The following is a 13330-nucleotide window of genomic DNA, read 5'->3' as shown; positions in this document are numbered from 1 at the left end:
AGTTGGCCAGAGTGCATTTGTTTAGTTTGTGAATTAATGCATGTTGCCATGGGTGCCTCTTCTCATAAGCTGTAGTACTGAGGAGGACCTAAATCAAGGACAAGAAGGACTTTCTTATACCGAGAGTTAAATGTGGTGCTATTTATCTGCTCACAGCTTATTTGTGTTGAAATTGTTTGGATGAATGTAGTACTTGTGAAAGGTACCACAGACACTTGGGCGATGGTGTGAATGTGGGGGTACCATGGTCTAGGGGTTAGAACAGGGGGTTAGGAATCAGGAGGCTTCAGTTCTGTGCTTCACTCTGCTGCTGATGTGCTGTGTGTCCTTGGGCAAATCATGGAATGTCTCTCGTCTCAGTTGCTTCCTCACTTGTACAATATTTACCCACATTTATAAAGTGCTTTGAGAACTCAAATAAAGCTTCATGAATTAGTCACAGAAAGGCTCATGGCACAGGCTGTAGCGCATCAAGGTTCTCCACATCACTCCACTAATTCTCCATGCCCCAGTCCTTCGTCTCCTTGCTTAGACTGTCATCAACAGAGTTAAAATAACCTTCAATTACTGTATATTTTGACAGGATCATCTCTTAACTCCCTTACCCTAGGAAATGGATGGATTTCCTACTGTTATAGCAGCTTCTTTTGAAAAAGATTTTGTTAAAGAAGGTGGTAATTGTGACTATAACTCTTATGAAAAGAGGCAGTATCTGATTACATGGCCTTTGAAACACATTTGTTTCTGCAACATGACAAACCTAGTGAATATAAACTGGGATTTTTGGCAAGGACGGAGAAGCATTATGTGATTTCGAGGCATCGTTGCCAATGCCAGATATATTAAGATGCTGCGGCAGATTCTGCTATCCCAGCAAGCTGTCAACCACAGAACTCTTCCTTGTCAGTAGTTAGGACAACATTTTTAAGAGGTGTGGGATACTTTTCAGTATTATTAATAAGTGTTTTTAAAGAGGGAAATTATGGATTTAGACCATATTTTCACATCTGGGTCCCAAACCTTAGGTACCAAAATAAGTGGCCTTATTTTTAGAGTGGCCTGAGCACAGGTTTATGTAATTAACTGTACAGACCGAAGATTGAAAAATCTAGATTTAGTGGCTAGGTTCTGCTAGGTGTCAGTATTATTAGCATACCATGGTATGAGTCACGTAGGGCAGCAGTCACCCTCATGTTACTAAGAGGTGGGGAAGGACAGGCTTTGTCAGCCATAAGTCATTAAAAAAACAAAAACGTAGTAGTGCTAGAAGTAGAGTGTCACTCAAACCACTGGTTCTTAAAAAGAATACTGCCCCAATCTTCCAAGGAGAGCAGAATCCTTTATCATACAGCACTGCTGTTGAGGGATTTAGGACAGTTTTAGGGGAAAATCTTTGACTCCATCATCCCCTCACTTCCTCACTGATCTTCATAGTGGGTGCTGAGGCAGGGACAGGTCCACTGCAGGCAATGTTATTCCTTTACATTTTCTTCCCTGGCTGCCCCACAGTATCATTCCCACTGGCTTGATTGTGGCATGTGGATTGATGACAGGTAGGCTGTTACAAGCATGGGACTTCGGGTATAGAGCAAGCTTGGGCTACAAACCTGATGCTGTACATGATTGCTACCAATGGGAAAATACCCATTCAGAATAGGAAGTAGCTTCGGAGCTGTGAGGGCAAATGGGTTAAAGAGATTTTTTTTTAATCACTAAAGGGGGACCAGGTAGTGTTCTGAATGCTTGCCAGCTTGTCAAACAGCTTTTCAGTACAATCTTTTTGAGCCAGGAAAAAGTTTTAGTGAGAGCATTCACTTTATTAACAAAATTGCAAAAATAATTTTTTGCTTAATTAGCTCTTAAAAGTTATTTGCTCTTGTGGTTGCAGTGCCAGTTCTGAACTTGAGAAAAGATTTCTAAGAGTGCTGAAAGAACAGGCTCTCATTGGTATTCATAACTGTGTTCACTTGCTGGTCTGCTTTTGGCCAGTATTCTGTAGGAGACAATGTTTTAAAAAATCCTCATACCATGTACAAAACATAGGAATTTGTTTTTAAGGAAAAAATGCTAAAAATTCAAGTGATAAACAAGCAAATACATAATGCATTTTACAGGAGAAATCCTTCCCCATAATGGAACATGCATGTTGCTATATACTACTGTAATTGTTATTTGGCCTTACAAACTGATATTGAGTGTCTAAATACATGGATAATTCCTTATCAGACATTCTATTCCAAATTAATTGAGAGATGTTTCAAGACACACTGGTAGTTAAAATGTACAAGGAAAATCCCCCTAGTTACTCCAAGATCCTAAAATAGCTCCATTTCTTACAGAGTCATGTTCAGAGATTAATTCCTTCAAACAGAAGAACCTCATGAGCATGGTTAAATAGCTGTAATAAAGAAGTGAATACGGTCCTTTTGGAGGATAATGAAACATACACTAATTGAAGGTTGCAGACAGCATTGGTTGCTAAGCACTAAATTAAAATAATTGACATGACAATTAAGATCTACCTAATCTGTTTATCTTATTTTATCTAATAAAATAGAATGTGCTGTAGCATCACCAATTAGTTTAACATTCAGCAAATATTTCCCCCCTAAACTCTAAAAGAAATGACTGTATCATTTATGGTTTTTACTTTAATTGTTTGCATTTAAAACACTCCCATGTATTCAAATGCAAAGGTTAAGGCTAAAAATTTCAAACATGAATGCCTAAAACTTGTGTCTTAAATCTATAATTCAACACCTAAAATAAAAGTGGCCCGATTTTCATGGGTGCCAAACATACGCAGCACCCAGCAGTGTTGTGGCTGCTCAGCACTTCTGAAAAATCAAGCCACATATTTTTAGGTGCCTAATTATAGATTGAGGAGTCTTAACTTTAGGCATCAGGTTTGAAAACTCTGTTCTCATTTATCTGAGTCTGCTGATGCATTTTTTCAGTATCTTAATTTACAGCTCAAATCCCAGTAGTCAGCTAAAAAAGCACTTTAGCAACTGATATTATGGAGTATCAAAATGCTGCTGTCACGGTTTCACGTGACACTGAGTTCAGATACTGCATGACAGTTCCGAACTCCCATTTTCATGGTGAGAGGCTGCACTTTGCTGCTATAAGTGCCTGGGAGCTTTGTAAGGAGATGCCCATCCCGGCAACACAAAGCCTTGCTGTAGTGCCAGCAGCTGTCACCTTAGGTGCCAGACACAAAACACTCTTTGCAGCATTTAAATAACAATGAAGCCCCTTCACTTGAGGAATCAATCATAAGTAGGTGTGGGGGAAATGCAGAAGGATGGATTTCCATAGCTACAAGTTAGCATCTCTAAATTCAGTCCGGCAGGTTCTATAATTTTGGGGGAGCTAGAGAAATAAAGAAAATAAAATGTAGTCAGGTGAATAAATGTTCAGTCGATGCCACATATATCTTTTCCACAAGGAGACGGAGGAGGTTCAGTGGCTAGGGTGCTGGCCTGGAACACGTGGGTTCAATTCTCAGCTCCACCACACACTTCCTGTGTGACCATCAGCAAGTCTCTGTGCCTCAGTTCCCCCTCCGTAAAACTTCCCTACCTCACAGGAGTGTTGTGAGGGATAAATCCATTAGAGATTGTGAGGCACTCAGATACTACAGTGAGGGGGGCCATATAAGTACCTCAGACAGATAGATATTGCACAAACAATAGAGCTTGGAAAAAACACTTTAAATCTTTTGGTTCCTTCAGCATTCCCCATCTAGAAAATAGGGATAATAGTACCTTTGTAAATCTTTTTGAAATCCTAGGTTGAAAAGCACTATGCTATTGCAAAGTATTATTTTATTAAAGCATTTACATAGTGTTTGGGGTTGTTGTTTTTTACAAATGTCCCAAGGTGTTTCCTAATTTACAGCCAGATAAAAGTAGCATCAGACATAAAGCACCGTGAGCTGTGATTTTAAAAACTAACTCAGCCTACCACTAGTCACTAATCGATGGGTGGTTGGTTCCATAAGTGTGAGCACCATTGCCAAAATCCCATGCCCAAAGGTTATTTCCCCAAGTAACCTTTATGATCACAGTGGGTAGGGTGCCAGTAACAGCCTGTGATCCGTGTCTGATCAACTGACCACACACAGTGTAGTTAGTTAGATCTTTTCCATTCATGGTCAAATAAACTAGGTATTAGCTGCTACCAAGTTCACCCTTGTTTTTAGTGTGCAAGTTTGGTAGGGAGAAGGGCTCCCTCTGTAAGGGTGAGGTAGTATGTTTTGACCACAATTGCTAGACTCTGTTTCCTTTTGAGGAGAGTGGGACAGACATTGCTTTCTGCTACTTTTCTGCTCCCCTCATCCCCCAATCCTGGGGCCGTCCAGGAGCTGGTTTAGCCCTTGGCAGAAGCTAGAATAACCTCAGAGGCTCTAACTTGTGCTGGCAGGAACAACTCCATAGGGGTCATTTTGTCAGCCCTGGATTGCCGGAGCACAGTGCACTCTGGTGATGCTCCCATCTACTGTGACCATATCCCCTACGTCAGTGAAAGGACGGGGTCAGGAGTGGGTGGGGTGTAGAATGGCTGCATACTACTTAGGGATTCCCCCTAGAGCAGTGGTGCCCAAACTTTTCTTGTCGTGCTCCCCCCCTTACCAGTAATGGCCTCTGTCCGCACCCCCCCTTCATTACTGCACAGTTGGCTCAGCAGAGGAGCTTAGGCTGAAGGTGGAGCTGGGGGCATAACTGAGGAGGGGGGAAGGAGCTGGGGCTAGAAGTGGAGCTGGCCTGGGGGTGGAGAGCGAGTGAGGGCAGAGCTGGGCTGGGGGCAGAACTAGGGTTACCAGGCGTCCGGTTTTCGACTGGAACGCCCAGTCGAAAAGGGACCCTGGCGGCTCTGGTCTGCACAGCTGACTGGGCTGCTAAAAGTCTGGTTGGCCGCAAACGCCGCCAGCTCCACGAGGCTCCCAGACGCTGCCAGCATGTCCTCCGGCTTCTAGGCACAGGGGTGGCCAGGGGGCTCTGTGTGCTGCCCCCGCCCGAGCACCGGCTCCTCAGCTCCCATTGGTTGGGAACTGCAGCCAATGGGAGCTGCGGGGGCAGTGCCTGCAGATGGGGGCAGCGCGCGGAGTCCCCTGGACGCTCCTGTGCATAGAAGCCAGAGGGACATGCCAGCTGCTTCTGGGAGCTGCCTGAGGTAAGCAAGACCCCAAACCCCCTCCCGCACCCCAACCCCCTGCCCCAGCCCTTAGCCCCCTCCAACATTCTGAACCCCTCAGCTCCACCTCCGAGCCCAGAGCCCCCTCACATACCCCAACCCTCTGCCCCAGCTGGGTGAAAATGGCAGGGGTGGGGCAAGGGTGTTCGGTTTTCTGCAATCAGAAAGTTGGCAACCTTAGACAGAGTGGGGGCAGAGCGGAGCTGCGGTTGGCACCAGGGCCGGAGCTGGGCTGGAGATAGAGTGGAGCTGTATCTGGAGTTGGGGAGCAGGGCTGGGGGCAGAGCGGGGCTGGGTGGCGCTCTCCACCCCCTGTGAGGGCTGGCCTGGGCCACACTGCACGCTCCCCCCAAAACGTTCCTCCACGCCTCATAGGGGGCATGCCCCACAGTTTGGGGTCCACTGCCCTAGAGAAGGGAAGTCCCTGGCTGCCCTGTTAAAGCAGCTTTCCAGTTGCTTTGTACTATCTGAATGTGTTTCATTTAACATTTGCTAAAACAGAAGGTTCTGATAATCTTTTCTTTTCCCAGGCATCTTCATGGTCCTTTCTCTGCTGTCGATTGTATATGGTGCATTACGCTGCAACATCCTCGCCATTAAGATTAAGTATGATGATTATGACGTCAGCGTGAAAGCTGCAGCCTACCTCTGCATATTCCTCTGGAGAAGCTTTGAGATTGCCACCCGGGTTGTAGTCCTGGTCCTTTTCAGTTCTGTGCTTCAAATCTGGGTCCTGCCTGTGGTGCTCCTGAATTTCTTTGGCTTTTTCTTTTACCCCTGGATTCTCTTTTGGCAAAGCAAGTCTCCTTTCCCTGAAAACATAGAGAAGGCTTTGACCAGGGTGGGCACGACCATTGTACTGTGCCTCCTCACCTTCTTGTATGCTGGCATTAACATGTTCTGCTGGTCAGCAGTGCAGCTGAAGCTAAATGATCCTGACTTAATTAACAAATCCCAAAATTGGTACCGACTGGCTGTATATTATATGCTAAGGTTCATTGAGAATGCCTTCCTCCTCCTGCTGTGGTATGTCTATAAAACAGATGTCTACCTGTACGTGTGTGCCCCTTTATTAGTCTTGCAGCTGCTGATTGGCTATTGCATGGCCATCCTGTTCATGCTGGTGTTCTACCAGTTCTGCCACCCATGCAAAAAGCTCTTCTCATCCAGTATTTCAGAAGGTTTGCTGTCGTGTTTCAAGTACCTCTGCTTTGCTTGCAAACCGCCTAAGGCCACCACGCCTGTGGATAAGGCAGACTTGAAATCACCGGATGGTATTGGTGATGATGCACAGGCCAGTTACAAGACAAATGAGTCTCAGAATGGGAATCCGCATCAGAGTGTTTCTTCCAATGCGTAAAGTGGCTAGTGGCAAGCAGGCAGAACTGGAAAGCTACTGCACACTTACCCAAAGCATTGTGTACCTTGGACTCTGAGCCTTGTTAATTTTTCTGCCAGTGCAGCTGTACTGCATGGGTACTCTGACATGCATATGGCACACTTGACACATGTACACATACAGCAACCACTGTCTGTGGATTTATATTACATGGTGATTTCACACAGAGGTTTATCATCTGCTTAGTCTGAAATCCCTACAGGAGACATCTTTAAATTGTAGCAAAATGGACCTGACCCTGGTCTGGTTCATTCAGGAGGTCTGAGGAGAATGAGAAGACCTAGGAAATGCACTAAGTAGAGAATGTCATGAGAGCAGGCCACTTCAGCATGGAAGCTGAGCATGGTACTGGACTACCTAGTAATTGTAGATGATTAGCTGTGATCTAGCTGGTTTTCTGCTTTTAAGATAATCAGCTCTTACATCCTGACTGGTGCAATACCGTACCACAGGCTTTTGTGACATCAGGATTGGACTGCTGCAAGGCATTCTATGCTAGGCTGCCTACGACGCAGGCCAGTTCCCTACTGCTGGTATTGGAGCATGATTATTTCTGAGAATGGCCAGAGGGCATTAGGCTGATGCACTCTTTCACTGTCTGCATTTAGTGCTTCTTGGTGTGTAGATCGAGTTTAAAGTATTCATTGTAATGTTTAAAGCCTTGAATGGACGGGGTGTCGTGTACATTACCAAACGCCCAACACAATATGTCTGGAACTATCTCTAACTAGAGGCAGAGCCATATCAATCGGTCGTATAGCAGCAGAAGAAATTCAGCCCATCTTTTTTATTTAATGTTATGTTTTGGTTATCACAGCATCAGTATTTTGGACTACCTTGCCCTGTTGGCTTCAGAAGTGCCAGAGATTTGGGTCCTTTTAAAAGAGGAGCTTAAAGACTTTTTCGCACAACATCACCTTGATTAATCAAAATGATTTGTGTGCTTCATAAGGTGCTGAGAACACTTTGGCAGCTGGGCACCCCAGAAAGACAGTTTATTCGGAGCATTTTCAAAAGAGGTTTGTTTTGTTTTAAAATGCAATCCATTGACTGCAAGTCTGAAGAATGTATTCACTTATTCAGCCTTTCATGTTTGATTCAGCGCCTTGTGTTTGTCCTGAGCCTAACACACTGTGGGTGCCACTGGAAACAAATGACAGGAATTCATTAATTGGAATCCCTTTTACCATTCATTGGCTAAGTCTCTATTCTGCTTTAAAGTAGACCGTGACATCCTTGAAAGAAACGATGATGTCAATGCACCTGTATCAGAATTGTCATGAGATGGGAGTAGGGACAGAGACATGGCAAGTTGCACTTGCACCTAGAATGCTGCAAGAGTCGGAGCTCTTTTTATTACTGGATGTTTTCATGCTGCAGTTGTACAGGGTAGCTATTATTTTTTTACTTTGGTCTGTGTGTGTGTGTGTGTGGCATATATATATTGAATACCTCATTACATTATGAGGTGGGATAGTGTAAAGGCTTTCTTGGCATGAGTTTGGCATGGGCACATGACTCACATGTGGGGTTGACACCTACTCTGTAAATGAGTCCACTTCCCCAGGTAGGTTTTGAATAAGTTCTTGGGGAGACTGCAATACTTCTGTGTAAAGAAAAAACATTCTAGATCATTTGCAGAAGTTTCTGAAACAATGAATTAGAGGAACAGATGGTGGAAGCTGTAATTGTCTTCAAAGGAGCTACACTGATTTACACCAGCTAAGACTATAGTGCAGAATTTTTTTTCTTGGTCCAAGCCTGTACAGTTGGACACACAGGGGTGTATTTGCCAACTTACAGTAGAACCTCAGAGTTATGAACACCAGAAGTGACCAAACATATCTCATTTGGAACTGGAAGTAAGCAATCAGGCAGCAGCAGAGACAAAAAGAAAAAGAAAAAAGTAAATACAATACAGTACTGGGTTAAATGTAAACTACAAAAAAAATTAAGGAAAAGCAGCATTTTTCTTCTCATAGTACAGTTTTGAAACTTTACCCAGTCCATGTTCAGTTGTAAACTTTTGAAAGAACCATAAACCATAACGTTTTGTTCAGAGTTACGAACATTTCAGAGTTACAAACAACCTCCATTCCCGAGGTGCTCGTAACTCTGAGGTTCTACTGTACTTTGCTGAAGTTGGGTGTCTAACTTCTTATTTAGACACCCAATTGATGACTATGAAAATCATCATTAAGTTCCTGAATACCTAAGTAGGTGCTAATTTAGCACCTAGGTCTGACATTTCGCCCCTTGGCAATTAAGGCAGTTTAGCTTAACCTGAAGAGGGGATATTACTCCTGGGTAAATTCAGTGCCAAAAAAATTAAAATTCTGTGCACAATATTTTAAAATTCTGCAAAAATCTGTACATTTTATTTGTCAAAATAACAGTATACAGTCACACCAGTTTCAATTTTTTTGGTATTTCATTTCAAAATACCTATCAGCAACTATATAGTGTAGACTAGTGGTTCTCAAAGCCACAGCCAGCACATCCCTCTGCCTGCGCCGCTTCCCGCAGCCCCCATTGGCCTGGTACGGCGAACTGCGGCCAGTGGGAGCCGCGATCGGCCGAACCTGCGGATGCAGCAGGTAAACAAACCAGCCCGGCCTGCTAGGGGCTTTCCCTGAACAAGCGGCGGACCAGCTTTGAGAACCACTGGTGTAGACCAGCCCAATGTCTGCAACAATACAGACACAAAAAAATTCCTGCAGGAGTAGAGAGTTAAGGAAACCCCTACAACAACCCAGTTCCTGTTTCTCTGCCCCTTCCCCACAGAGCCCAGGAGGGGGGCCAGACACCCACACCTCCTCCCCCTCCAGAGCCCAGCTGCAGGGCACCCCCCCAGCTGAGACACTCACATGCACCCCCTACCTCCCCAGAGCCCAGCTGCGGGCCCCCCCCGCCACAGCCCAGACACTTGCATCCCCTCCCCCACAGAGCGCAGGGATCCAGAGGGAGAAACAGCCTGATGCTGGGTCCAGGACTTGTATGGAGTTGCATGCATGGTGCCTCCTTCCTTCAGGGCGTGTGGGGAACTGCAGCTGCCTGGCACCCTCTAGCTTCCTCCCCCTCCCTCTGGCTCTGCTGGGTCCAGTGCCCCCTAGTGGCAACCAGCAGCTCTGCAGCCCATTTCTGTGGCGGGGGGAAGGAAATTGCGCAAAAACATTAATTTCTGTGCAAATTCTGCATTGCGCAGTGGTGCAGAATTCCCTCACAAATAGGATATTAAGAATAATACCAATGCAATTCTCTGAGATATTTGTAAAGCATTTCCCCCCGTAATTCATATGGTTTATGTGGGATAAATAATGGTGTTGTGTTATTGCCATTTGGGAACAATGCGATCTTCCCAAATTCAGGCCAATAAGATACTTATACCACACTAAAATAAATAATAGCAGAAGCTGACATCTAAGAGTCTAGAATACGCATAGACATAGTCAGTAGTGTTTTCTTTCACATACAAATAATGAAGTTCTATGTATATACATATTTTTAGAGAATGTTCTGTGTTATTTACTATTTTTATACTGGTCTATTGAAATGCATGTAGAGGCTACTGAATATATTAAATAATTATAATGATGATTATATATGGGTTTTGTTGCAGTTCTGATGCCTTTGCCTTAGTTATGCAGAGGTAGCCAATTATATCTGAGATAATAGGTCAAATACTTCTTTGTAAGTGTTATTATTTAAGGCTGCCATGCTCCAAATATACAGTCACTACATCTAAGAGAGGAGGTTAAATAAACCCATCAGATAACACGGCTGCTATACATATTTTTGATCACTCTGTGTTACCACTGCTGGTGGGAAGAGAATGTATGAAGGAAGGACAGAGGCAAAAGTCCTGTGCAGTGTTGGACTCTGTATTAGCTGTTGACCCACATTTTCCCCTTCATCCAAATTGTACTATGGCTCAGGCTCTGATGCATGACTGGCCTGGGGTACTAATGATTACATTGATCCTATGCATGCAGTGATTAGGGGGGCACAAAGAAATCCTTGCTCCAACATTGACTGTCACTGATCAGAAACACTGGTGTCAGATCTGCACTCTAGTTGGTCAGTGTGGAGCATGAATTAAAGCTGTTCCCTAGCTATTCATATTGAGGAAGGGACAGTGGTAGCTATGAGTGTGTGTGTGTGTGTGTGTGTGTGTGTGTGTGTGTGTGTGTGTGTATGATTTTTCATATGAATAAAGGCTTGCAGGACCTGGTTCTTGTCTATTCTCATATATTTGTAAAACAAAGACATGTTGATTAAAATGATGAAACGTGTTTGTGTCAGTCCCAGTTCTTAGAACTTCACTTTTTAGAAACCCACATTTAAGATTACACCATATTGGCATGTTTCATGTCACACCAGATCCATTTGGACAGAACTGTAATATATGTTTGCATTATCTAGGTACTATACTTGGGGAGTAAAAAGAAAAAAGGAATCAGTGTTCTTAGTGGAGAGCGTGTACCACTAAAGATATTAATTAATCAGAAAAGTTGCTTTGTAAGTGAGCTACCAGTATAAAGAAACTTGAGTCAAATAAGGAAAGGAAACCCTAACGTTACATTGCAAATGAATGTAGGGTTGCCATTTCTTGTGATTTTTATCACAAATCTCATGATATCTGATGTTTTTCTTCAAGCCCCAGATCATGGAGTTATGTGATTGGGTGAGAATCTCAGCCTTTCATTTTTTTAAAGTAAGACCCTAGCCCTCATTGTTGCAGAGAAAAGATTGAAAACGAGACCTTCTAAAATCTCAAGAACCAGAAGGCAAATGAAAAGAACTTTCTCTCACTCACTTTTTTAAAATCTCATGGTTTTTAGCCAATCTCATGATTTTTGGGACCTGCCTCATGACAAGTCAGTGCAGGGAGCTGAACTTGGTAGCTTCTCAAGGTCCTTTCCAGCACTACATATCTATATTTTATATATATATATAAAATATATATCAGTCTTGCCAACCCCAAGCATTCAGAAGGGGTTGGGGTTGGCAAGACTGATATATATTTTAAAACAAAATTGCTGAAAACCAGTTTTTTATGAACATACCAGCTCCTAGCTTTTCTCTGCAACAGTTGCTAACATCCAAACACGTAAAGCAGAAATTTTCTTTCACTCCCTGTACTATTCAAAAGGCAAAAGCGGGACACATGCAGGAGCCCTGCCCCCTGGCCAGGCCAGAAGCCGGAGCTGGGCTGTGGTAAGAGCCAGCCAGGGAGCTGGGGCCACTATGGGGAGCGGGACCCTCCACCTTCCCTGAGAGGAGGTCTGTGGTACCCGAGAGCAGCCCCTGGCCCATGTCCCCTCCCCCTGGGGTGCACTGCCCATGGCAGGTGGAGGGGCTATGGCCCCCCACAGTAGGGTTACCATACGTCCTCTTTTTCCCGGACATGTCCGGCTTTTCGGCACTCAAACCCCCGTCCGGGGGGAATTGCCAAAAAGCCGAACATGTCCGGGAAAATGGCGGCTCTGCTCCTCCCCTGACTCTTCGGCTCTGTTTAAGAGCGGAGCTGCCCGAGCGCTATGGGCTTCAGGCAGCCCCCTTGCCTCCGGACCCCAGCCGCCGGGTGGGCACTTCCCCGCCCGGGCTCCGGCGGCGCAGGGTCCGGAGGCACAGGGGCTGCCCGAAGCCGGTAGCACTCGGGCAGCCCGGCTCTTAAACAGAGCCGGGCATGGGGGCTGCCCGAAGCCGGTAGCGCTCGGGCAGCCCGGCTCTTAAACAGAGCCAGGCTGCCCGAGCGCTACCGGCTTCGGGCAGCCCCCATGCCTCCAGACCCTGCGCCGCCGGAGCCCGGGAGGGGAAGTGCCCGGCTGGGGGCGCAGGGTCCGGAGGCAAGGGGGCTGCCCGAAGCCCAAGCGCTACCGGCTTCACGGTTTGCCGGGCATTCTCCAGACCCTGCGCCCCCGGCTGGGCGCTTCCCCTCCCGGGCTCCAGCTGCGCTGGGCAAGCACCGGCCGGGGGCGCAGGGTCTGGGGGCTGCCCGGCAAACCGTGAAGCCGGTAGCGCTCCGGCAGCCCTTTCCCCGTGGCTGGGAGTGGGAGGGAGGAGGGGGCGGAGTTAGGGCGGGGAAGGGGCGGAGTTGGGGCGGGGCTGGGGGTGGGGAAATGGGCGGGGCCAGGGCCCGTGGAGGGTCCTCTTTTTTTATTTAATAGATATGGTAATCCTACCCCACAGCGGCTTGGGCTCCCTGGGCTGCTCTTACTACTGCCTGGCTCTGGCTTCTGGCCTAGCCAAGGGGTGGGGCCTATGGGGAGGAGGAGAAGGGGCGGGGCCTCATGGCAAAGGGCAGCCAAGGCCCACCTCAGCACCCTCTCCACAGGGAAGAGGCTGGCACCAGCCCTGAGCCTCAGGCAGGCATGGAGTGGCCCTGCAGGGAATCTGGGACAAATGCTGTCCTGGAGTCATTCAGCCCAGGACCTGGACTTGAACTCTGCATTTCAGGACTGTCCCACCCAATTCTGGTTGGCTGGTCACCTTATTCTAAGTGCTTATGTAGCAAAGGACAGAATTCTGAACTCAGAATTTGCAAGCTGAGTGGACAAGGAATGGGTTTTTCAAATACACACACACAGCAATCCCTGCTCGCCATAAATTTTTGACTCTCTGGACAAAATGAAAGGCAGTTTGTTCAGCCAGACAACCTACTATATTGCTGGGGGGGAGGAAAGAGACCCAAATCTTATAAAAATAGCAAAATTTTACCTGAGAAAAAAC

The 13330-nt window shown here is 46.0% G+C and overlaps 1 protein-coding gene across 1 annotated transcript in view; it reads left to right on the top strand.

Moving 5' to 3' along the window:
- The window catches only part of XK (X-linked Kx blood group antigen, Kell and VPS13A binding protein), a 28583-nt gene extending 19773 nt beyond the window's left edge, over positions 1 to 8810 (top strand). The window contains exon 3 of the mRNA XM_065400182.1: positions 5730 to 8810. Within this exon, the coding sequence (XP_065256254.1) occupies positions 5730 to 6559 (830 nt within the window). The 3' untranslated portion in view covers positions 6560 to 8810. The remainder of the gene's footprint in view (positions 1 to 5729) is intronic.
- The last annotated feature ends 4520 nt before the right edge of the window (positions 8811 to 13330 follow it).

Source organism: Emys orbicularis, chromosome 1 (assembly GCF_028017835.1).
Source record: "Emys orbicularis isolate rEmyOrb1 chromosome 1, rEmyOrb1.hap1, whole genome shotgun sequence".
Lineage (NCBI taxonomy): Eukaryota > Metazoa > Chordata > Testudines > Emydidae > Emys > Emys orbicularis.
This window is presented reverse-complemented; position numbering and strand designations above follow the sequence as displayed.